The 25,490-nt window shown below is 50.7% G+C and overlaps 1 protein-coding gene across 4 annotated transcripts in view; it reads left to right on the top strand.

Annotated features, from left to right (window-relative positions):
• Nucleotides 1–25,490, top strand: part of LOC101029937 (ammonium transporter Rh type B) — a 34,747-nt gene that overhangs the window by 5,019 nt on the left and 4,238 nt on the right. For 2 of the 4 annotated variants that reach the window (XM_039460094.2, XM_039460095.2), the window contains exons 3-4: nt 1,315–1,443; nt 4,692–4,919. In XM_039460094.2, the coding sequence (XP_039316028.1) occupies nt 1,315–1,443; nt 4,692–4,906 (344 nt within the window). In that variant the 3' untranslated portion in view covers nt 4,907–4,919. Of the gene's footprint in view, nt 1–1,314; nt 1,444–4,691; nt 11,356–21,699; nt 21,887–22,706; nt 22,858–22,976; nt 23,125–25,490 lie in introns of those variants that run through there. The other 2 variants (XM_010348461.3, XM_074389667.1) reach the window with 2 other exon arrangements.

The following is a 25,490-nucleotide window of genomic DNA, read 5'->3' as shown; positions in this document are numbered from 1 at the left end:
AGCCTTCTCTCACTGCTCATATTGATCTCTTCTCCTTTTTGTAAAACATCAATTTCTACATTTTTTTTTTTTTTTTTGAGATGAGTTTCACTTGTTACCCAGGCTGGAGTGCAGTGGTGCAATCTTGGCTCCCCACAACCCCTGCCTTTTGGGTTCAAGCAATTCTCCTGCCTCAGCCTCTTTAATAGTTGGGATTACAGGCATGCGCCACCACGCTTGGCTAATTTTGTATTTGTTGGTAGAGATGGGGTTTCTGCATGTTGGTCAGGCTGGTCTTGAACTCCTGACCTCAGGTGATCCATTTTTACGTTTAATCACATGTATAACTAACAGATAAGAAGCTTTTATTACCACCCCAGGCTATCAGACTCATTGTTTATGTCCTTGTAAGATCGTTGTTTCACCTGTGTCTGATTTGTCTCCCTAACTAGATAATAAGCACCTAAGAAACCACGTCTTACACGTCTCATGTATACCCTAGGATTTAGTAGCTGCAAGCTTGTAGTCCTTATCAGTAAGAACTTGTAAACAGCCAGGCCCGGTGGCTCACACTTGTAATCCCAGCACTTTGAGAGGCTACGGTCAGCTGATCACCGTAGGTCGGGAGTTCAGGACCAGCCTGACCAGCGTGGAGAAACCCCGTCTCTTCTAGAAATATCTGGGCGTGGTGGTACACACCTGTAATCCCAGCTACTTGGGAGGTTGAGGCAGGAGAACTGCTTGAACCCAGGAGGTGGAGGTTGCAGTGAGCCAAGATCATGCCATCACACTCCAGCCTGGGCAAAAAGCAAAACTGTGCCTCAATAAATAAATAAGTAGCTCGTAAACAAATTAGATTTTAGCTTATCCCACTCCTGCTTGGTTTGTGTTAATCCTACTATGATTTCTTTCTTTCTTTCTTTTTTTTTTTTTTTTTTTAAGACGGGGTTTCACCATGTTGGTCAGGCTGGTTTTGAACCCCTGACGTCAGGTGATCCGCCCGCCTTGGCCTCCAAAGTGCTTGGATTACAGGCGTGAGCCACCACACCACACCCAGCCTTTTTTTTTTTTTTTTAAATGACGGGGTTTCACCATGTTGGTCAGGCTGGTCTTGAACTCCCGACCTCAGGCGATCCATTCGCCTTGGCCTCCAAAGTGCTTGGATTACAGGCGTGAGCCACCACACCTGGCCTCTTTTTTTCTTATGTGTCTTTCTGATATGTAACATATTCAGGGCAGGGCCTGGGCACTTGCTTCGTGGACCAGGTACAGGGATTTAATTAGAAAGGCTGTCCCTTTTTGGAATGAGTTCTGATTTAGTTCCCTCTGATTTAGTTGCAGACAAAGAGGAAGCTAATGCTGTGCCTCTTTGTAGAGCGAAACCCTCCCCCAGCTATATTAATCTTCAAGCAAGTTCCCCACCAGCCACTTTTCTGAACATCCAGGCAACAAAGCTGCCCTCAGGTAAGGATGTAAGGAGGGTTTTCTAATGGACTCAGCAGGGGGAAGGTTGCATGGAGGAGGTGTCGAGCTGTCTTCTGCTGATCAAGAGCCAAATCTATGTTAAGGCGTCTCTGGATTTTTTCCTGGTAGCTTGTTGATTATTTAGTTTTATTGATTTAATTTTCATCCCAGTTCTACTAATTTCTATTGTTTCCTTGCTTGTTAGCACCTTTGCTAAACTAGGCAGGAGTAAAGTAAACCTCTCTTGCTTGCTGGTAATGTTAAAAGATGGCCAGGTTTACCCTTGTTCACTTGAGTAGGTAAAATTGTTTTAAAAAGGAGGCTGGGAGTGGTGGCTCATACCTGTAATCCCAGCACTTTGGGAGGCCAAAGTGGGTGGATCACCTGAGGTCAGCAGTTAGAGACCAGCCTGGCCAACAAGGTCAAATCCCATTTCTACTAAAAATACAAAAAATTAGTTGAGCTGGGTGTTACACAATCCCAGCTACTTGGGAGGCTGAGGCAGGAGAATCGCTTGAACCAGGAGGCAGAGGTTGCAGTGAGCCGAGATCATGCCACTGCACTCCAGCCTGGATAAGAACAGTGAAACCCCGCCTCAAAAAAAAGAAAAAAAGGTGGCCAGAGAAGGAAATGTAATTATTAGCTCAGTCTCAAGTTCTTAGAATTTTCATCATTTATTTTCCCCTGGAGAGGTCAGTGGGTATTTGGCATACCTGTGGGGAACCCTACAGGGCACTAACCAGACAGTCATAACCCCTGTTTTTAAGGACCTCAGAGTCCAACAAAGAAGTCAAGACTAATAAAAATACAAACAGCAGATAATATAATTACCAAATTAACTGGCTGTGTATCATGTAGCTTAAAAATATTAGAAAAAATGGCGGGGCACCGTGGCTCATCCCTATAATCCCAGCACTTTGGAAGGCTGAGGTGGGTGGACCAGGTCAGGAGTTTGAGAACAGCCTGGGCAACATGGTGAATCTCTGTCTCTACTAATAATATAAAAATTAGCCGGACATGGTGGTGCCTGCCTGTAATCTCAGCTATTTAGGAGGCTGAGGCAGGACAATTGTTTGAACCTGGGAGATGGGAGTTGCAGTGAGCAGGATTGTGCCACTGCACTCCAGCCTGGGAGACAAAGCAAGGCTCTGTGAAGAAAAAAAAAAAAAAAAAAAGCCGGGCGAGGTGGCTCACAGCTGTAATCCCAGCCCTTTGGGAGGCCAAGGCGGGCGGATCACAAGGTCAGGAGTTCAAGACCAGACTGGCCAGGATGGTGAAACCCTGTCTCTACTAAAAAATACAAAAATTAGCTGGGCATGGTGGCTCATGCCTGTAATCCCAGCTATTTGGGAGGCTGAGTTAGGAGAATTGCTTGAACCGGGACCCAGGAGGTGGAGGTTTCAGTGAGCTGAGTTCGCTCCACTGCACTCCAGCTTGGGATACAGAGTGAGACTCCATTTTGGGGGAAAAAAAAAAAAAAAAAAAAAAAGAAAGAAAGAAAATGTGGCCAGGTCCAGTGACTCACTCCTGTAATCCCAGCCCTTTGGGAGGCTGAGGTGGGTGGATCATGTCAGGAGTTTGAGTCCAGCCTGGCCAACATGGCGAAACCCCATCTCTACTAAAAACACAAAAATTAGCCAGGCATGGTGGCACGTGCCTGTAGTCCCAGCTACTCAGGAGGCTGAGGCAGGAGAATTGCCTGAACCCAGGAGGTGGAGGTTGGAGTGAGCTGAGATTGCGCCACCGCACTGCACTCCAGCCTGGGTGACAGAGTGAGACTCTCTTAAAAAAATTAGCCAGCCGAGCACGGTGGCTCACGCCTGTAATCCCAGCACTTTGGGAGGCTGAGGTGGGCGGATCACCTGAGGTCAGGAGTTCGAGACCATCCTGACCAATATGGTAAAACCCCATCTTAAAAAAAAAAAAAATTAGCCAGACATGGTGGTGTGTGCCTGTTATCCCAGCTACTAGGGAGGCTGAGGCAGGAGAATTGCTTGAATCCGGGAGGCAGAGGTTGCAATGACCTGAGATTGTGCCACTGCACTTTAGCCTGGGTGACAGTGCAAGACTCTGTCTCAGGAAAAAAAAAAAAAAAAAAAAAAAAATTAGAAAAAGAATGGCCTGGCTGGGCACAGTGGCTCATGCCTGTAATCCCAGAACTTTGGGAGGCTGAGGCAGATGGATCACCTCAGGTCAGGAGTTTGAGACTAGCCTGGGAAACATGGTGAAACCCTGTCTCTACTAAAAATACAACAATTAGCTGGGCGTGGTGGCAGCTGCTTGTAATCTGAGCTACTTAGGAGGCTAATGAGACACTATGTCAGGTAACAGACGGAGGCTGAGGTATCCCCTGAGCTCTAGGGGTTAGGCCTCCCTCCCAGACCATTTCATTCACTCATCAAATACTTGTTATACATTTTTTTTTTCAAGACGGTATCTCTCTTTGTTGCCAGACTGGAGTGCAGTGGCGTGATCTCAGCTCACTACAGCCTCCGCCTCCTGGGTTCAGGCAATTCTCCTGCCTCAGCCTTCTGAGTAGCTGGGATTACAGGCACGCGCCACCATGCCCAGCTAATGTTTTGAATTTTTAGTAGAGACGGGGTTTCACCATGTTGACCAGGATGGTCTCAATCTCTTGACCTCGTGATCCACCTGCCTCGGCCTCCCAAAATGCTGGGATTACAGGCATGAGCCACCGCTTTTTTTTTTTTTTTTTTTTTGGAGACAGAGTTTTGCTGTGTTGCCCAGGCTGGAGCACAGTGGTGAGATCTTGTCTCACGGCAACCTCCAACTCCCAGGTTCAAGCGATTCTCCTGCTTCAGCCTCCAAAGTAGCTGGGATTACAGGCAGGCACCACCACGCCTGGCTAATTTTTGTATTTTTAGTAGAGGTGGGGTTTCACCTTGTTGGCCAAGCTTGTCTCCTCCTGACCTCAGGTGATCTGCCTGCCTTGGCCTCCCAAAGTGCTGAGATTACAGGCATGAACCACCGCTCCTGGCTGACCGTAAATATTATGGGAAAAGTAAAACAAGGGAGGGGGTAATCAGTTCCAGTGATTGATTTCAAATTAAAACAGGATAGCCAGGTATGCCTCACTGGGAGGTGACAGCTGGGCAAAGGTGTGTCTGGGTGGGCTTGTGCCTGGAAAGATTGGAGAGGTCATTTTATTAGGGTCCTTCCAACCTCAGGACCATTATAAAATCTCTCTCCTTTGTCCCCTTGCACCTCCATTGCTGTTCCTTCTGGAGTTGATCACAAGCCCAAGGAATGCCTGGGACTCCTGGAATGTATGTATGCCAACCTCCAGCTTCAGACCCAGCTTGCTCAACAACAGATGGCTATTTTGGAAAATTTACAGGCATCCGTGACACAACCGGCTCCTGGGAGGAGAAGCAAGAACTCTTCTCTCCCAGCCTTATCTCCTAATCCATTGTTAAATCACCTGCCCCAATTCAGTAAATGAATTGTGGAACAAAGTTACTGTGTTTTTTTCCTCTCTCTTCCTAGTAAACCCTTGTTGGAATCTGGGTATATGTATTGTACGTACGGTTATTTTGTTCACAGGTTCATAGTAAGTGCTCTTTGAGTGCAAAGCATTGTACAAGGTACTTGGGGTTACATATTACAAAAGCAGTTTGGGGGTATTACTGTCTAACAAGGCAGACAATTCATTGCAAAATTTAGTGGTGTTCTGAAAGGGAATGGAGGTTAAGAAATAACACTGGAGGCTACTAGGCTACAACTATACCAATTTCAGAATCTTGCTGGAAAAAGTGACTATATGATGCCACTTGAAGAAGGAGGAGGTTGGGTGGCATGGACAGAAGTAGTCAGGTAGGTCCATATCAGTTGGGAAGCTTGGACAAAGACCTAGAGGTAGATGTTCATTCTTGCATTGCTATAAAGGAATACCTGAAGTTGGGTGATTTATGGGGAAAATGTTTATTTTGCCTCATGGTTTGGTTCTGCAGGCTGTACAGGAAGTGTGGTGCCAACATTTTCTTGTGATGGGAGCCTCAGAGAGCTTGGCATCACGACAGAATGCAAAGATGAGCAGCATGTCACATGGCAAGAGAAGGAGCAAGAGAGTGAAGGGAAAGAGAGGAGGGAGGTGCCACACACTTTCAACCAAGCAGATCTTGTGTGAACTGAAAGCCAGAGTTCGCTCAGCCAGCGTGGTGGCTCACGCCTGTAATCCTAGCACTTTGGGAGCCCAAGGCAGGCAGATTACCTGAGGTCAGGAGTTCAAGACCAGCCTGGCCAATGTGGTGAAACCCCATCTCAACTAAAAATACAAAACTTAGCCAGATGTGGTGGCTTACCCCTGTAATCCAGCTCCCTGGGAGGCTGAGGCAGAAGAATTGCTGGAGTTTGGGAAATGGAGGTTGCAGTGAGCTGAGATCGCTCCACTGCACTCCAGCCTGGCCGACAGAGCAAGACTCTGTCTCAAAACAAAAAGCAAAACAAAACAAAAGCCTCACTCATCACCAAAGGGATGGTGCTAAGACATTCAGGAGCGATATCCATCCCCATGATCCAAACACTCCCACCAGGCCCCCCACCTCTAACACTGGAGATTATATTTCAACATGAGATTTGGAGGGGACAAATATCCAAACCGTATCAGTAGGAGAATAAGTCATCATAAATAAGGGGAAGAAGGCCGGGCGCAGTGGCTCAAGCCTATAATCCCAGCACTTTGGGAGGCCGAAGTGGGTGGATCATGAGGTCAAGAGATCGAGACCATCCTGGTCAACATGGTGAAACCCCATCTCTACTAAAAATACAAAACATTAGCTGGGCATGGTGGCGCGTGCCTGTAATCCCAGCTACTCAGGAGGCTGAGGCAGGAGAATTGCCTGAACCCAGGAGGTGGAGGTTGCGGTGAGCCGAGATCACGCCATTGCACTCCATTTTCCATTGCTTCTGTTCTAGCCGCAAGCTGCTCAGAGCCAACAGCTCCTGCCAGACCTTGAGGACCCATCTCATCATCTCCATCCCGTCTCCTCCCACACTGCTGTGCCAGGCCGTGGGTGGAGATGATGTATAGCAGGGGTTATATCTTGTTCCATTGGATGCCCAGAGCCTAGCACAGTGCCTGGCAAACAGTAGGAGCTCACTCGACACATTTGTTGAATGAAGGAAGGCTGTACCTTCTTCCAAATCTCTGTTCAAGAGTTGTTATGGACTGGGCACATAATTGCAGCACTTGAGGAGGCCAGGACGGGAGGATCATTTGAGCTTGTGAGTTTGAGACCAGCTTGGGCAACATGGAAAAACCCTATCTCTACAAAAAAATACAAAAATTAGCCCAGCAGGGTAGCACGTGCCTGTAGTCCCAGCTACTCACTTGGGAGGCTGAAAGTGAGAAGATCACTTGAGCCTAGGAGGTTGAGGCTGCAGTAAGCCAAGCTGTGATCATACCACTGCACTCCAGTCTGGGTGACAGAGTGACACCCAGCCTCAAAAAAAAAAAAAAAAAAAAAAAAATTGCTGCTGGTCTAATGGTCCTTCCTGAATGTGCCTGTCCTAGACTCCAGCCCCTGATGCCACCTTCCTCCAGTCAATGACAGGAGACTGCATCAAGACTCTGCCTGCCTCCTCCATCTGTTCCTATCCTCAGAGACACCATGCACCCCGTAGTGTATTGTAGCCAGCCACCCATTTGCCCTTCCTGCTCAGCCAACCAGAACAATAATAATTAGCACATCTGTTGAATGCTTACAACAATGCCAGTGATCTATATCAATTATTTGGAATTCTTATACTTCCACAAAGGAACTATTATTACTCCTACAGATAAGAAAAATGAGACTTAAAGAGGGCTCAATTACTCGCCCAGCGTCATATAGTAAAGATGTGATGGTTGGATGAATGGATGAATGAATGAACAGGAGTCTTTCCTATTGCCTTGCTATTTCTCTCTCTTTTCCACCATAAACACCGGGGGTGGCTTCATGGAACTAAAGGAGCCAAGTGGCTTTTGGGATTCCTGAGCCGAGGGAGCAGGAGGTTGGGAGTTGACGCTGGTAGAGGTTAGCTCTGAGCAGCCCCGAGTTACTCAGTAACCGCAGATACTTGGTCCCCAGGGACAAACTGGTCAAGCTGGGCCGGTGCAGGCAGCAGACACCGGTTCCCCTTGGCCACCCTTCTGGCGCTCAGCTGGTCCCAGCTGGAAACTGGAGATGGAAGGTCAAAGAAGGGAAAGATCTCAGACCAGGCAGATTGAGAGCTGATGGCAGAGTCAGGGGCTTCTCAGAGGAGGCCTGGAGTGGAAGGAGGAGTGAGAGATGAAGCCCCTCACTATTCCATCAGAGCTACCAGGGCCAGAGGAGGCAGTGAGAGGACCAAGGACCTTGACATCACTTCACAGTCCAAAAGGAAACCATGGACTAAGCCTCTCCATTCTCTCTCCATAGCAATAGAGGAGAGAGAATCAGAGACCTAGAGGAATTAAGAGACTAAGGGCAACAGCAGGTGACAAAGAGCTGGAGGAGGCTGGAATCAGGGAGGCAGTTCACAGCAGACGCCGGGAAGGCCTAGCCTACTCCTGGTTTTCCCTGGTTCTGCAGCTTTTGAAGGCTCTTCCCATCCCAGGCCTGACTAATCCCTGCTTGGGCAGCCCTGAGCAACCCCCGACCCCCAGACAGGACTCAGGCAGAATCTTGGGGCAGGAGGCTGGTCCTGGGTGGAGCCTCCAGTTACTGAATCATTATCCAAAGGATATTGACCTGATATCCTGCCTTGCCCCAGGAAGGGCTAGAAAACAAGCTTCCTGCTGAGCCAGTAAGGACAGAGAGTCTTTCTGGGACAGAGGCCACTGAGGGCCAGAAAGCCTGCCTGGCCAGCCAGGAGCAGTGCTACCAGAGTCTGCCACCCAGAGTCTGACCCCTGGCTGGCACCTGAGTGGGGGAAACTGGACACCTAGAACCCAACTGTCCTCTAGAGTCCACGCTGCACCAGAGGCTGCAGCCTTTGAGGGGCGGTAGGGAGAGGTGAGCTGGGGGCAAGGGGCAGCAGGAAAGAAAAGGAGGAGGTTAGGGACTCTACTGTTGACCCCATCCCTGCCCATTCCTGAGAAGGAGCCCTACCCTGCGTCTGTCCCGGGGAGTGGCTGGCCCCTGGGGACCGAGGCCATACTCATGGGAGTGGCAGCTTTTCCTTCAGGCTGGGGTTTGGGACACCATCGCACACACCCTCGAGCTCCTTCCACACAACGGCTCCCCCATGCAGGCGGGCCTGGGATGGGCGGCAGCGTAGACAGAGGGCCTCCTCTCCCAGCAGCCAGTCAGGTGTCAGGACCAATAGTGCCGGGGTTCCACACCTGTTTAGAGCCCTTCAGTGGCCCAGCACACTCTGAGTAGAGGCCCTGTGCCTTAGCCTGGCCTTCAAGGGCTTCCTGACACCACCCCCACCCTCCAGCAGCCTCAGTTCCTGAACACTCTGGATGCTTACGCTGCCAGGCCCTGTCTGTGTTGGCCCTACTTCTTTGTGTTGGAGGTGGGGACAGAGTTTTGCTCCTGTTGCCCAGGCTGGAGTGCAATGGCGTGATCTTGGTTCAGCACAATCTCCGCCTCCCAGGTCCAAGCGATTCTCCTGCCTCAGCCTTCCGAGTAGCTGGGATTACAGGCATGTGCCACCATGCCCAGCTAATTTTTTTTTTTTTTTTTTTTTTTTTTTTTTTACTTTTAGAAGAGATGGAGTTTCTCCATGTGGGTCAGGCTGGTCTGAACTCCTGACCTCAGGTGATCCGCCCACCCTGGCCTCCCAAAGTGCTGAGATTACAGGTATGAGTCTCTGGGCTCGGCCAGTCCCGCTTCTCGTAATGTCTCTTCTTTCTTCACAATTCACAGGCTGTCCTTCCAGATCACCTTCACGCATTCATTACCTTCTCAGGAAGCAATTCTCCTTCTCAGTCCCCTCCCTTACCCCTACCCCTGGGGCCTCTGCAGCGCCTCCTCCTGGACCCCTCTAGTTTCTGTTCTTGACTGGATTGCTTGCATATCCCACTGGTAATCAAATTTCCTCCTAAGCGTCTGTCTCCACACCAGACAGTGGTTCCTGGAGGGAGGGGCTATCTGGTTCATCTCCAAAGTCTGCCTCACAGTAAGGGTTCAATAAATGTCTGTCTCCTCCATGTCTGTCTACCAGGTTCCCCAGTGGATGCCAGTCTTGCTTTTGTAACAAGGAGCTCTGGACTTGGAATTGAGAAGCCCTCCCTGCATCCAGTCTCCCTCCGCTCCAGCTGCAGAGGCAGCCCAGGCCCTCTCACATCCACACTGGGCATGCAGGGAACCTGGTTGTCAGTGTGGCCCCTGCCCAGCCTGCTTCTCTGTGGTGTGGTATAGATTCGGGGTTAGAAGGGGAGGAGGCTTGGAACGATCTAAGGGACTCCAGGCCCAGACGTCCCCAGCCTGGTTAATCTTCAGTGCCTGGAGAGCACTGTTTATCTCTGTTCTCCATCTCTGCTTTTCAGTAAGGAAAAGAAAGATTGAGGCCAGGCGCGATGGCTCATGCCTGTAATCCCAGCACTTTGGGAGGCCGAGGCGGGTGGATCACGAGGTCAGGAGATCGAGACCATCCTGGTCAACATGGTGAAACCCCATCTCTACTAAAAATACAAAAAATTAGCTGGGCATGGTGATGCATGCCTGTAATCCCAGCTACTCAGGAGGCTGAGCCAGGAGAATTGCCTGAACCTGGGAGGCGGAGGTTGCGGTGAGCTGAGATCGCGCCATTGCACTCCAGCCTGGGTAACAAGAGCGAAACTCCATCTCACAAAAAAAAGAAAAAAAAAAAGATTGTATAACCCCCAACCCTCTCTTGTGTTAACCTTAGAGGGGCCAGACCAGTGTCTTTTTTTTTTTTTTTTTTTAGATGAAGTCTTGCTCTGTTGCCCAGTCTGGAGTACAGTGGCACTGTGTCAGCTCACTGCAACCTCCATCTTCTGGGTTCAAGCGATTCTCCTGCCTCAGCCTCCCAAGTGGCTGAGATTACAGGCGCACACCACCACACCCGGCTTTTTTTTTTTTTTTTTTTGAGAAGGAGTTTTGCTCTTGTCGCCTAGGCTGGAGTACAATAGCACATCTCGCCTCACTGAAACATCCGCCTCCCGGGTTCAAGTGATTCTCCTGCCTCAGCCTCCAGAGTAGCTGGGATTATAGGCATGTGCCACCACGCCCAGCTAATTTTGTATTTTTTTTAGTAGAGACGGGGTTTATCCATGTTGGTCAGGCTGGTCTCAAACCCCTGACCTCAGGTGATCCGACCGCCCCGGCCTCCCAAAGTGCTGGGATTACAGGCGTGAGCCACCACAGCCAGCCCAGACCAGGGTCTTTAAGAGCCACTTATTCCTTGGGAGACACTCTAAAGTAACATCATGTATGAGGATGCAGGTTCTCTCACACCCAGGGCTCACAGCTGTGCCCTACCAGGGCAGAACACACGGCGCGTTTCCAGGGTCACTTCCAAGGACCTGGCACAGGAACAATGCTAGGGTCAGCGCCAGGATTGTGCGACTCCCTTCCTCCAAGTCCTGGCCCCACCTCGGGCCAAGGGTCCAGGACCCCGGACGCCCCGATCCTGTCCCCCGGGGCCCTGGGCGGGCAGCAGGTGAGAGCGGGGCGTCCGTGGGCGGGGCGTCCGTGGGCGGGGCTCCGCGAAACCTGCCCCGCCGCGGGGGATCGTCTGCCTGCGAGCGCCAGCCGAGATCGCAGCCCACAGCCATGGCGGGGTCTCCCAGCCGCTCCGCGAGCCGGCGACTGCAGCTGCCCCTGCTGTGCCTCTTCCTCCAGGGCGCCACCGCCGTCCTCTTTGCTGTCTTCGTCCGCTACAACCACGAAACCGACGCTTCCCTCTGGCACCGGGGCAACCACAGTAATGCGGACAATGAATTTTACTTTCGCTACCCAAGTGAGTGCGGGGTGAGGGCGCGCGGGAAGCGAAGACCCTCAAGCTTTGCAAAGACCCTCCGGTGTCTTGGGAGGGGGCATTTGGGTGCCCGCATCTAGCTGGGCAGCCCTCTGGCTCTGAGGTGGAGGGGCTCTGGGTTTAAAATCGCACCCTTTCACTAGTGCCTGCTGTGATCCAGGGTACCCTGCTGGTACATACGCATTATCTCACTTAGTCTATGAGATAGACGAAGGTGGGGAAACTGAGGCTTGATGAAGTGGCTGATTCAGAGTCACACGGTCACAAGTGGGGGAGTTAGGATTCGAAGCCAGATCTAGAGCCCCAGCTTTAACCATGTCCCAGTTGGCCTAATTGGGCTTTGCTGGGCTTTCCCAGAGACTGCCTTTCCTAGGGGCTCCACCCTGAGCATGGGAAAGAGAATCCTGCTGAGCAGGGAAGGTAGGAGTGGGGATGCCAGAGGCCATAATGGCAGGTGTTAGGTATAAGTCGCCCACATATGTAGGCAGCCAAGACCAGGTAGGATCAGGAATTTCTTTCCCAGTCCCTCAAAGCTGATCCTTTCAGAGACAAAGAGAAATGAGGCAACCGGCCAGTCACAGTGGCTCACGCCTGTAATCCCAGCATTTTGGGAGGCTGAGGCGGGTGGATCACCTGAGGTCAGGAATTGGAGACCAGCCTGGCCAACATGGTGAAACCCCATCTGTACTAAAAACACAAGAATTAGCCAGGCGTGGTGGCGGGCAACTGTAATCCCAGCTACTTGGGAGGCTGAGGCAGGAGAATCACTTGAACCCGGGAAGTGGAGGTTACAGTGAGCGGAGATCGCACCACTGCACTCCAGCCTGGGCAACGACAGAGTGAGACTCCATTTCAAAAAAAAAAAAAAAGAAAAAGAAAAAAGAAAAAGAAAGAAAATGAGGCACCCTGTACCTGCTAATCATGGAGCAGCAGCCCCCAGACCTGGGAGGAAGCATGGCAGGTTCATTAGCCCATTTCACAGAGGGGGAAGCTGAGTCTCAGAGGGATTGTGAATTGTTCATGATCACCCATCATGTGAGTGGCAGAGCTACAACTAGAACTCAGGCATCCTAAGCTTTTTACCCCACAAGTCACCTACCTGCTGACAAGTTTCAACAGAGAGAGAGAGAGAGAGTTAACTTCCCACCCCCACTCTCAGCCCCATGGGAATAGAGCCTCACCTTCAAAGTTGGGTACCCTGCCTTGTAATTCAGGCCCTAGGCAGCTGGGACCAAGAGCACCAGATCTCCCAGAGTTTATCACAAGTACTTGGGCAGGTATCTCCAAGCCTCAGTTTTCCCCATCTGAGCAAGGGGGAAAAGGATGCCTCAGTTTGAAGGAGATACATTCGAACAAGTCCTAGAGTATGAAAGTCTCCAATTAAAAATTGCAAGCTGTTCTTACCCTTTCTTTTCTTTCTTTCTGTCTTTCTTGTTTCTTTCTTTCTTTCTTTTTTTTTTTTTTTTTTTTGAGACGAAGTCTCACTCTGCTTCCCAGACTGGAGTGCAATGGCATGATCTTGATTCACTGCAACCTCCACCTCCAGGGTTCAAGTGATTTTCCTGCCTCAGCCTCCCAAGTAGCTGGAATGACAGGCACCCGCCACCATGCCTAGCTAATTTTTGTATTTTTAGTAGAGACAGGGTTTCACCATGTTGACCAGGCTGGTCTCAAACTCCTGACCTCAGGTGATCCGCCCGCCTTGGCCTCCCAAAGTGCTGGGGTTACAGGCATGAGCCACTGTGCCAGGCCCTGTTATCTGACTTTCTGTATGCAGAGCTGATGGCAGGCTATCCCCACCTCACCCTGTTCTAGACCCAACAATATGAAGCTCAAAAGGCTGAGGATATAGAGGGTGAGGTGGAAACCTGGACTTCGGGTGCGAGGATAAGTGACCCACCCTAGGCAGAAGAGGCTACAGCTCCTCCCTCCCCATATTTCATCCACAGCCCTGGCTGAAAAAGAAGGGTAGGGAGTCGGGAGGGAACAGTCAAGAGTCTGAGAGAAGTAAGCTGTTATGTAAGGGTCTGACCTGGCTGCTTGCCACAAACCCCTGACTTGCTTCCCCTCGAAGCCCTCCTTATAAAAAGCCTTCCCTGGTGTCCAGCCTCTTGCCCCTGTGCTGCAATGGTGGGCTCCCCTCGGACAGACAGCATTTTGTCCCTGAATTGCTGTAAGAGGGATAGAAGAGGTGGGATTCCTACCTCTTTTTCGGCCCTAGGTTTCCATTCCTGTGGACTTGGATACTGTTGTGGGGGACGGTTGGGGAAGAGGGAGGTGCGAGGTCCCTAGAGCCTGGGACTTTGATGAGCCGGCTCCTCACCTGTCCTTGTGTCCAAGCGAAGGGGTCAGGGCCAGAGGGAGGTGTGGCCACTGCCCTTTGATTTGGGAGATGAAAGGGAGTCGTGTGGCTGTCGTTGAGCTCCAGGACTGGCCAATGCCATGACATGGCTAATCTGCGGGTCCGTCTGTTTTCTCTGCTGGAAGGGCGCTGAGAGCCTGTCTGGTTCACCCCTTCAGATGCTGAGAGAGAGAGACAGACAGAGAGAGAGAGAGAGAGGGAGAGAGAGAGAGAGCGCACCAGAGAGGTCATGTGACCTGGCCAAGTCACCCAGCAAGTTACAGAAGGAGCCAGGCTAGAACCAGGTCTCTGGATTCCCCGTCTGTGGCCTTTCCCCTACACCACAAGCCTCTTCTTCCAGAAAGCAAGTGATGGAAAAATAACAAACAGCCAGAGCTAAAGGGCCACAGAAGCAAACTTGGGAAAGTGTTCTGAAAAAATATGGACCGGTTCTTTTTTTTATACATCTCAGAGACCTTACTTGCAGAGAGAGGGATTTAGGATCAATGGAATCAGGATCTTCTTGGAAGAAGCGGGGGATGAGGGATGTGACCAGGACCAGGCAGGCGGGATGGATGGTGGGGAAGTTGGGGGAGATAGCCTTACCAGCTCCCCCTGCTTCTTCTTGCCTATCATATTTTATATCCATACTTTACAGATGAGAAATCAGGCTCAGAGGCTTGTCCAAGGTCATAGGGTCAGAAGGAGGCATGGAGACCTGGAATTGATTAATTGAAACAGGGTCTCACTCTGTCGCCCAGGCTAGAGTGCAGAGGCATGATCACGGTTCACTGTAGTCTCGACGTCCCAGGTTCAAACAGTTTTCCTGCCTCAGCCTCACAAAGAGCTTGGATTACAGGCAAGACCCACCACTTAATTTGAGACAGAGTTTCGCTCTTCTTGCCCAGACTAGACCACAGTGGCATCATCTCGGCTCACTCTTGGGTTCAAGCAATTCTCCTGCCTCAGCCTCCTGAGTAGCTGGGATTACAGGTGCCCGCCACCATGCTCAGCTAATTTTTTTGGATTTTTTAGTAGAAACAAGCTTTCACCATGTTGGCCAGGCTGGCGTTGAACCCCTGATCTCAGGTGATCTGCCCGCCTCGGCCTCCAAAAGTGCTGGGATTATGGGCGTGAGTCACCTTCTCAGGCCCAGACCTGGAATTTAAGTCGAGCTCTGCTAGATGCCAAAGCCCCAGCTTTAACGGCTGTCTTCTCCCATCATCTTGTGTGGTCCAGGAGCTATCTAGCTGGAGTGTGGAGAGGCAGCAAGGGAAGTGGGGAGAGTAGCAGGCGGCTTTGGAGGGCTCTATCTTCTCTCTTTTTTTTTTTTTGAGACGGAGTTTCGCTCTTGTTACCCAGGCTGGAGTGCAATGGCGCAATCTCGGCTCACCGCAACCTCCGCCTCCTGGGTTCAGGCAATTCTCCTGCCTCAGCCTCCTAAGTAGCTGGGATTGCAGGCACGCACCACCATGCCCAGCTAATTTTTAGTATTTTTAGTAGAGACGGGGTTTCACCATGTTGACCAGGATGGTCTCGATCTCTTGACCTCGTGATCCACCCGCCTCGGCCTCCCAAAGTGCTGGGATTACAGGCTTGAGCCACCACGCCCGGCCTCTATCTTCTCTCTAATCAAAGGTGCCTGGGACTGGGCACAGTGGTTCATGCAGTAATCCCAGCACTTTGGGAGGCTGAGGTTAGAGGACTGCTTGAAGCCAGGAGTTTAAGACCAGCCTGGGCAACAAACAAAGTGAGACCTTGTTTCTATTAAAAATAAAAAAATTGGCCAGGCCCGGTGGCTCAAGCCTGTAATCCCAGCACTTTGGGAGGCCGAGGTGGGTGGATCACGAGTTCAAGAGATCGAGACCATCCTGGTCAACATGGTGAAACCCCGTCTCTACTAAAAATACAAAAATTAGCTGGGCATAGTGGCATGTGCCTGTAATTGCAGCTACTCAGGTGGCTGAGGCAGGAGAATCACTTCAACCCAGGAGGCAGAGGTTGCAATGAGCAGAGATCGCGCTGCTGCACTCCAGCCTGGGCGACAGAGTGACACTCTGTCTCAAAAAATAATAATTAAAATAAAATAGTGCATAGGTTTGATGGGGGTAAGGTGGGGTGGGGTGGGCATCACACTCTGTCTCACCCTCACAAGCATCCTCTAAAGGGGATGTTGAGAGCTTGCTTTATCTTCTTCCTCCACCTACAGCTGGAACAGCCCCTCACCTCTCAGAGCCTAAAAAGAATTTCTTATTGTGGAATGTTCCCAGAGAAGGAGATTTCTTGATGTTCAGACGCCAGTTGAAAGACCAGAGCCTTGAGTTTTGATTCCAAACAAAGCCGGGGTGGGAGACATAAACATTAACACCACACAAGACAAGTTCTGGAGAGGTTTTGCATGTCATGGTCAGGAGCTCTTTGACCCAGCGCCCTTCGTTATCTGGCTGTCCTTGAGCACCAGAACGGACATGGATTCTCTTCACTGCTTGCGCAAGGGGAAAAGCAGCCAGGCAGTGAGCCTGAAAGAACTTAGGGTGCAGGCTGAGCTTTAAGTGATGCCTTTTCCTCTCTATTTTTCCCCCCATCATCTCAAACATTTATTATTTATTTGTGTTAGGAACATTCAGTATCCTCCTCCTATTTGAAATAATATAATGTATTATTGTTAACTACAGTCACTCTACAGTGCTATAGGGTCCCCAGCCTCTTGGCCGGTGAGGACAGGGCCACACAGCAAGAGACGAATCACTGCCTGAGCTCCGCCTCCTGTCAGATCGCAGCGGCATTAGATTCTCATGGGAGCCTGAACCCTATGTGAACTGTGCATGGGAGGGATCAAGGCTGTGTACTCCTTATGAGAATCTAATGCCTGATGATCTGAGATGGAACAGTATCATCCCAAAGCCACCCCCCCGCCAACAATTTGTGGAAAAATTATCTTACAGGAAACCAGTTCCTGGCATAAAAGTTTGGGGATCGCTGGGTAAAGAACACTAGAACTCATCCTTCTATCTTAGATGTAATTAGTTGTCATTTTATATCTTAACAATCTCTCCCTATTCCCCCTCCCTCTACTCTTCTGTCTTTATTGTCCTTTGTTCTACTTTTTACTCCTATGAGAGCAACTTTTCTTTTTTTTTTTTGAGACAGAGTTTTGCTCTTATTGCCCAGGCTGGAGTGCAGTGGCGCCATCTTGGCTCACCACAACCTCCGCCTCCCGGGTTCAAGTGATTCTCCTGCTTCAGACTCCTGAGTAGCTGGGACTATAGGTTCGCAACACCACCGGCTAGTTTTGTATTTTTAGCAGAGATGGGGTTTCACCACTTTGGTCAGGCTGGTCTTGATCTCCTGACCTCAGGTGATCCGCCAGCCTCGGCCTCCCAAAGTGCTGGGATTGCAGGCGTGAGCCACCGCGCCCAGCGGAGAGCAACTTTATTTATTTATTTATTTATTTTTCTTTTTTTTTTTTTTTTTTTGAGACGGAGTTTTGCTCTTGTTACCCAGGATGGAGTGCAATGGCGCGATCTTGGCTCACCGCAACCTCCGCCTCCCGGGTTCAGGCAATTCTCCTGCCTCAGCCTCCTGTGTAGCTGGGATTACAGGCATGTGCCACCATGCCCAGCTAATTTTTTTTGTATGTTTAGTAGAGACGGGGTTTCACCATGTTGACCAGGACGGTCTCGATCTCTTGACCTCGTGATCCACCCGCCTCGGCCTCCCAAAGTGCTGGGATTACAGGCTTGAGCCACCGTGCCCGGCCTATTTTTATTTTTATTTATTTATTTTTTTAAAGACGGGGTTTCACCATGTCGGTCAGGCTGATCTTGAACTCCCGACCTCAGGTGATCCGCCCGCCTCGGCCTCCAAAGTGCTTGGATTACAGGCGTGAGCCACCATGCCCGGCCAACTTTTTTTTTGGCTTCCACATATGAGTGGGAACATTGCCCAGGCTGGTCTCAAACTCCTGCCTTCAAGCAGTCCTCTAAACTCAGCTTCCCAAAGTGCTGGGCTTACTGCATGAACCACTGTGCCCAGCCCCATGCACCTTTGATTGGAGAGAAGATAGAGCCCTCCAAGGCCGCCTGCTGCTCTCCCTGCTTATTTTACTTACAGTTTCCTCCAGTTCCATCCATGTTGCCATGAATGACAGGATTCCATTCCTTTTCATGGCTGAATAATATTCTATTGTATACATATACCACATTTTCTTTATTCATTCATCTGTTACTGTTTTAAGATCTGGGTGATTTGGGAAGTGGGAAGGTCAGGAGAAGCAGTGCAGGGTTGGGGACATTTAGTGTCCCAACCCTAGTGCTGGCAGCTACAGACCTCTAATTTCTTTCTTTCTTTCTTCTTTTTTTTTTTTTTTTTGAGGCGGAGTTTCACTCTTGTTGCCTAGGCTGGCGTGCAGTGACATGATCTTGGCTTGCTGCAACCTCTGCCTCACAGATTCAAGCAATTCTCCTGCCTCAGTCTCCCAAGTAGCTGGGACTACAGGCGCATGCCACCATGCCCAGCTAATTTTTGTATTTTTAGGAGACGGGGATTCACCATGTTGGCCAGGATGGTCTCAATCTCTTGACCTCATGATCCACCTGCCTCAGCCTCCCAAAGTGCTGGGCTTACAGGTGTAAACCATCGGGTCTATCCTGTTTTCTTTATTATCAACCTTGATTTGAAGTCATTTACAAGCAAAACATGTGTATAAGAAAGCAAAGCAGGGCCGGACGTGGTGGCTCAAGCCTGTAATCGCAGCACTTTGGGAGGCCGAGGCGGGTGGATCACAAGGTCAAGAGATCGAGACCATCCTGGTCAACATAGTGAAAACCCGTCTCTACTAAAAATACAAAAAATTAGCTGGGCATGGTGGCACCTGCCTGTAATCCCAGCTACTCAGGAGGCTGAGGCAGGAGAATTGCCTGAACCCAGGAGGCAGAGGTTGCGGTGAGCTGAGATTGCGCCATTGCACTCCAGCCTGGGTAACAAGAGTGAAACTCGGTCTCAAAAAAAAAAAAAAAAAAAAAAAAAAAAATAGAAAGCAAAGCAGAGAAGCGGAGCATACACAATGAGCCACATACGGGGCCTACAGCTGTGCAGTTGTGATTCCGGTGGAACTCTGAGCTCCAGGCAGCCCAGGGAGCCTCACAGGTGCAGTGCTTTCACTCTTCCATGTCTGTCTTCCTTGCTCTGTGACAGCACAGACTAGCTGCTTTGATGACAGCTACCTTCCCAGAGCCTGGTCTGTGGTGCTCAGCACCTCAGCGGCCTGAAGGTGGGAAAGCAGACTGGTTCCTGGGGAAGGTAACATTTCCTAGCACTAAGTTCTAAGAGAAATTTTTCACGGCTGGATGTGGTGGCTTATGCCTGTAATCCCAACACTTTGGGAGGCCGAGGTGGGTGGATCGCTTGAGGTTAGGAGTTCAAGACCAGCCTGGCCAATATGGTAAAACCTCATCTCTACTAAAAATACAAAAATTATCTGGGTGGGGTGATACATGCCTATAATCCCAGATACTGGGGAGGCTGAGGCACAAGAATCGCTTGAACCTGGGAGACGGATGTTGCAGTTGCACCACTGCACTCTACCCTGGGTGACAGAGCGAGACTGTCTTAAAAAAAAGAAACAAAGTGTTCACATGAAGCTATAAAATTGGGATTTAGGGTGATAATAGCTCATTTCTCAGTAACCTATTTACAACAAATGCAATTACAGTGCTCATGACACGCTTTCTCTGGTGTTTCTTGATTAAGGTAAAAAATATAGCATGGTATTACTGTATACATAGTATATAGAGCAAGACAAAGCAAACAGGACCAGATGGTTGGGGAGCATCAGACTAGGATGATTTAAATCTCATTTACAAGTTTACAAATAGATGGGAGGGGGGCAGTTACAGAACAAGCTAATCACCAAAGCAAATTGTTTGCATTTAGCTCATTTTTAATATTACTCTATGTGACTGTTTTTTAGAGATGGGGTCTCACTCTGTCACCCAGGCTGGAGTGCAGTGATGTGATCATAGCTCACTACAGCCTCCAACTCCCGAGCCCAAGTGATCCTTCTGCTTCCCTGCCACCATGCCAAGCAGATTATTATTATTATTTTATACAGATTGGTGGGGGTGGGGGGTGGTTCCACAATATTTCTCAGGCTGGTCTTAATCTCCTGACCACAAGCAGTCTTCACCCCTCAGTCTCCAAAGCGCTGGGATTACAGATGTGGGCCACTGCATCCGGCCTTACCTGTTATTTTTATCGCTTTAGCTTTTCCTGCAGAGTGGTACAGAATAGAAACCACACAGAAAAGGCCCCAAATCTTCCTGCCTATAAACCTCATTGACTCTTTTTTTTTTTCTTTTTTTTTGTGAGACGGAGTTTCGCTCTTGTTACCCAGGCTGGAGTGCAACGGTGCGATCTCAGCTCACTGCAACCTCCGCCTCTGGGTTCAAGCAATTCTCCTGCCTCAGCCTCCCGAGTAGCTGGGACTACAGGCGTGCGCCACCATGCCCAGCTAATTTTTGTATTTTTAGTAGAGACGGGGTTTCACCATGTTGACCAGGATGGTCTCGATCTCTTGACCTCGTGATCCACCCACCTCGGTCTCCCAAAGTGCTGGGATTACAGGCGTGAGCCACCGCGCCCGGCCGACTCTTCAAAAATTTCAAGTAATTAATCTAGAAAGTAAGACTTCCTGAGATGTTTAATCCGCGTTAAAAAAAAAAAGTTAAAATATTCAAACTATAGAAAGAAACTAAAAAGTAAAACCCTCCTTCCCAGGGTCACCATGTTGCACAACTCCAGGGGGCATCATTTGCATTGAAGTTGTGCGACAAGGCACCCTTGTCCCTTCTTTCTTCGATTCCTTTTCTCCAACATCGTCTCTGTTAACAGTTTAAAGCTATTTTCTAATTTTTTTTTTTTTTTTTTTTTTGAGACAGAATCTGGCTCTGTCACCCAAGGCTGGAATGCAGAGGTACAATCTTGGCTAACTGCAGCCTCTGCCTTCTGGGTTCAAGCAATTTTTGTGCCTCAACCTCCCAAGCAGCTGGGATCACAGGCATGCGCCAACATGCCTAGCTAATTTTTGTATTTTTTGTAGACTGATTTTCGCCATGTTGGCCAGGTTGGTCTTGAACTCCTGGCCTCAAGCTGTCCACTCGCCTTAGCCTCCCAAAGTGTCAGGATTACAGGCATGAACCACTGCACCCGGCCTCCTAAATTTTGTTTTTTAAATAGCTGGGCACAATGGGCCTTATCTATAGTGCCAGTGACTTAGGAGGCCAAAGTGGGAGGATTGGCTGAGTACAGTAGTTTGAGGCTGCAGTGAGCTATGATCATGCCACTGCACTCTACTCTGGATGACTGAGCGAGACACCTAATATCGATAATAACTTAAAAATCCTAGGGCCGGGCGTGGTGGCTCACGCCTGTAATCCAAGCACTTTGGAGGCCAAAGTTGGTGGATCACCTGAGGTTGGGAGTTCAAGACTAGCCTGACCAACACGGTGAAACCCCGTCTTTAAAAAAAAAAAAAATCCTCAAAAGAAAGAGGTATAGTCTCTGAAGTATGAGAGATGAAGGGTGGATGTCAAGAAGGGCTTTCTAGCAGAGACGAAATGTTGAAAAGAAGCCTGTAGCTAGCAGAATTTTGAGCATGGACTGCAGCAGGAAAGAGCACAGGCTGGACTTCCAGCCGGTCTGCTGTAAGAGACCCAGGACGGGGCAAATGAATAGAGCAGAAGGCGTTACTCCCTTGCTCTGGCTTGAGGACAGCAGGGATGTCTGGGTCCGACTGCTCCAAGCTGGCCAGCTCTGCGCAGGTGGCTCCGGGCTGGGAGGCCCTGACATGCCTGGGGAATTTTATAGGCTCGGCTCAAGGCAGCCCTGGCTGGTGAGAGCCAGGGGCACTGGCAGGGCGGCTGACTGGTTTATGGGCCATGGCTAGAACAGCGCCCGAGTGCCCCACCTGTCTCTGCCCACCGCAGGCTTCCAGGACGTGCATGCCATGGTCTTCGTGGGCTTTGGCTTCCTCATGGTCTTCCTGCAGCGTTACGGCTTCAGCAGCGTGGGCTTCACCTTCCTCCTGGCCGCCTTTGCCCTGCAGTGGTCCACACTGGTCCAGGGCTTCCTCCACTCCTTTGACAGCGGCCACATCCATGTTGGCATGGAGAGGTGGGCAGCAGCCACCTACCCATCTCCCCTAGGCCCACTCAGGAGGCTCCTGCCCAAGGGCCCCAGCTCAAGCCCTGACCTTCAAGCCTGCTTCCTGACTCACGATTTTGGCTGTCACTTGGTTTAGTTAGGTGTCCTGCCTGTCCTTATTGCCTGATTTCCTCTCTCATCCTTGACCCTCACACTCAGCCCCACCTCCTCATTCTTTAGGGCCCCTGTTCCCCAAGAGCTTCAAGGAGGGTAGACAGCTCTGGTTCTTCCACCTATTGTGGACTTTGTCAGCCGAGTCACTGAACCTCCTTGAGACTCCATTTCTTTTTTTTTTTTTTTTTTTTTTTTGAGACGGAGTTTCGCTCTTGTTACCCAGGCCGGAGTGCAATGGCGCGATCTCGGCTCACCGCAACCTCCGCCTCCTGGGTTCAGGCAATTCTGCTGCCTCAGCCTCCTGAGTAGCTGGGACTACAGGCACGTGCCACCATGCCCAGCTAACTTTTTTTTGTATTTTTAGTAGAGACGGGGTTTCAGCTTGTTGACCAGGATGGTCTTGATCTCTTGACCTCGTGATCCACCCGCCTCGGCCTCCCAAAGTGCTGGGATTACAGGCTTGAGCCACCGCGCCCGGCGCAAGACTCCATTTCTTATCTACAAATAGGGCCAGGTGATCCCTTCCAACTCCAGTGGGGGCTTGAGCTCCTCGTCTTCTCTGCAGAACTCCGCCCCCACCCCATCCACCGTGTCATGCTGTCCTGGCTTCATGCCTGGCAGAACAGAGGTCAGCCTCCCTGACGCCTCTCGCTCCCCCTTCTGCCCCCAACCCCAGCATGATCAACGCTGACTTTTGTGCGGGGGCCGTGCTCATATCCTTTGGTGCTGTCCTGGGCAAGACCGGGCCTGCACAGCTGCTGCTCATGGCCCTCCTGGAGGTGGCGCTGTTCGGCATCAATGAGTTTGTGCTCCTTAATCTCCTGCGGGTAAGAGTCTGGGGAGGGGTGGGGGGTGGTCAAGGTCAGCCTCTGAGCCAGGAGCACGGGGGCGGCAGGGGCGGGAATGGGGCAGGGGCCTGCCTCTCCACCTCCCTGCACCTCCCCAGGTGAGAGACGCGGGAGGCTCCATGACTATCCACACGTTTGGCGCCTACTTCGGGCTGGTCCTTTCACGGGTTCTGTACAGGCCCCAGCTGGAGAAGAGCAGGCACCGCCAGGGCTCCGTCTACCATTCAGACCTCTTCGCCATGATTGGTGAGGCCTGCAGACGGGTGGTAGCATGGGTGGTAGCATGGGGAGGGGGCTGGTCTGGCTGCCTCTGACCTGGGCCAGAGGTGACTGTCTCCTGGGTGCTGCCCGCGGTCCTGGGGTTGTGCCTGGGCACTCCCTTTCCATTTGGATTCTGCTGTGAGAGCTCTGGGATCTGCGCTCATCATTCTCAAGGGTTTTATGACATCTTAAACTTCAGCCCTGGGGAATGCACATGCCCTGGGTCCCTTCCTGGGGCCTTTATAAATCCACCTCAATCCCTGCTTAAAACCTTCCAGGGCCCCCATCAGCCACAGGTTAGAAAACAGCCTCCTTGCCAGGCGCGGTGGCTCACGCCTGTAATCCCAGCACTTTGGGAGGCCAAGACGGGTGGATCACGAGGTCAAGAGATCGAGACCATCCTGGTCAACATGGTGAAATCCCGTCTCTACTAAAAATACAAAAATTGGCTGGGCATGGTGACGCATGCCTGTAGTCCCAGCTACTTGGGAGGCTGAGGCAGGAGAATTGCTTGAACCCAGGAGACGGAGGTTGTGGTGAGCCGAGATCACGCCATTGCACTCCAGCCTGGGTAACAAGAGCAAAACTCCGTCTCAAAAAAAAAAAAAAAAAAAAAAACCCCAGAAAACAGCCTCCTCAACTTCCACGTCAGCCCCTCCTCCACCCTCCTCGCTGGCTCAGGCTCCAGCCTTTTGCCTGCCCTCGCCTACAGGCCTCTGCGTGTCTGGCTCCCCCAGCAAATAGGCAATCTCTGCCTGCCCCTAGTGCTGCCTTCCACCTCCTAAGGATATTTTCTCCCAGGAGATTCCCTGGAAGCCCCTGCACGCTCAGGCAGGGGTAACGAGAGGAAGGGTCCTGGGTCACCACAGGGACTAACAGGGCCTGAGCTAGGAGCCCTGTCACCACCACCTGCTGCTGCTGCTTGTTTTTGTTGAGACAGTCTTGCTCTGTTGCCCACGCTGGAGTGCAGTGGCGCAATCTTGGCTCACCACAACCTCCACCTCCTGGGTTCATTCTCCTGCCTCAACCTCCTGAGAAGCTGGGATTACAGGTGTGTGCCACTACACCTGGCTAATTTTTTATATTTTTGGTAGAGATAGGGTTTCACCATGTTGGCCAGGCTGCTCTTGAACTGCTGACCTCAGGTGATCCACTCGCCTCGGCCTCCCAAAGTGCTGGGATTACAGGCGTTAAGCCGCTGTGCCTGAACACCGCCACCTGCTTCTAAGCATGTGCCTCCACCTCAGCTTCTGTTCCTCTATTTTCATAACTGCTGACAGAGGCAAATCCAGATTTTATTTTACTTTGTAGAAGGTATCGAATGGGGACTGAAGTGCCTATCGATATATGAAAGAGAGAGGCTGGCTTAGGATTGCTCAGCACTGCTGGGTCAGAGCACAGGGAACCCCAGGGCAGCTGAGCTCTCCTTGCCCTTTGAGACCCAGGTAAGTTTGCCTTGAAGTCCAAAGGCTTCCCCAGGTTTCCAGGCATTCCCAGAAGACTTGCATTCTCAGCTGTCTCCCAGCTCCTGGATTTTAGTGTCACCCAGACAGGAATGAAGCCCCTTCCTGGATTCTCCCACAAATGCTCCACCTACGGGATGCAAATGTGGGTGTGGGAGATTTCACTCAAGATGCTGCTGGGAGAAGCCACACCCAACAGACTACTCAGGACTAAGGGTGGTCCCTCAGTCTCCCGCCGTGCTGGTTTACGTCACAGGGTCCCCAGCCCTCTCCCTCACCTTGTCCTTTGGCTCCTCTCTCTTCCTCCAGGATGGACCTGGGAATTTCACACACAAAGGCAGGGTAAATGGGCTCCCAGTTCTTACTCAAAATGCACAGGCGCAGCCCATTCAGTACTCAGCAAACTGAGGCCTCTCCTGAACACTGCAGGGTCCGCCCTCTCCGGGAGAGATTGAGGTTGTCATTGTCTTTGTGATATGTGTATCAAGTACCCAGCATAGTACCCGACATAGTGGCCTCTGCCTTTTTCCTTTCCGTATCTGATACTTAAAAAAATGTCAATGTTCCAGCCGGATGCGGTAGTTCACACCTACAATCCCAGCACTTTGGGAGGCTGAGGTGGGTGGATCACCTGAGGTCAGGAGTTCGAGACCAGCCTAGCCAACATGGTGAAACCTCATCTTTACTAAAAATACAAAAATTAGCTAGGTGTGGTGGTGGGCACCTGAAGTCCTAGCTACTGGGAAGGCTGAGGCAGGAGAATCGCTTGAACCCGCTAGGTGGAGGCTGCAGTGAGCCGAGATTGAGCCGCTGCACTCCGGCCTGGGTGGTAGAGTGAGACTTTGTCTTAAAAAAAAAAAAAAATTCAATGTTCCGTGGTTTTCAACC

Source organism: Saimiri boliviensis, chromosome 19, assembly GCF_048565385.1.
Source record: "Saimiri boliviensis isolate mSaiBol1 chromosome 19, mSaiBol1.pri, whole genome shotgun sequence".
In the NCBI taxonomy this organism is placed as follows: Eukaryota; Metazoa; Chordata; class Mammalia; order Primates; family Cebidae; genus Saimiri; species Saimiri boliviensis.
This window is presented reverse-complemented; position numbering and strand designations above follow the sequence as displayed.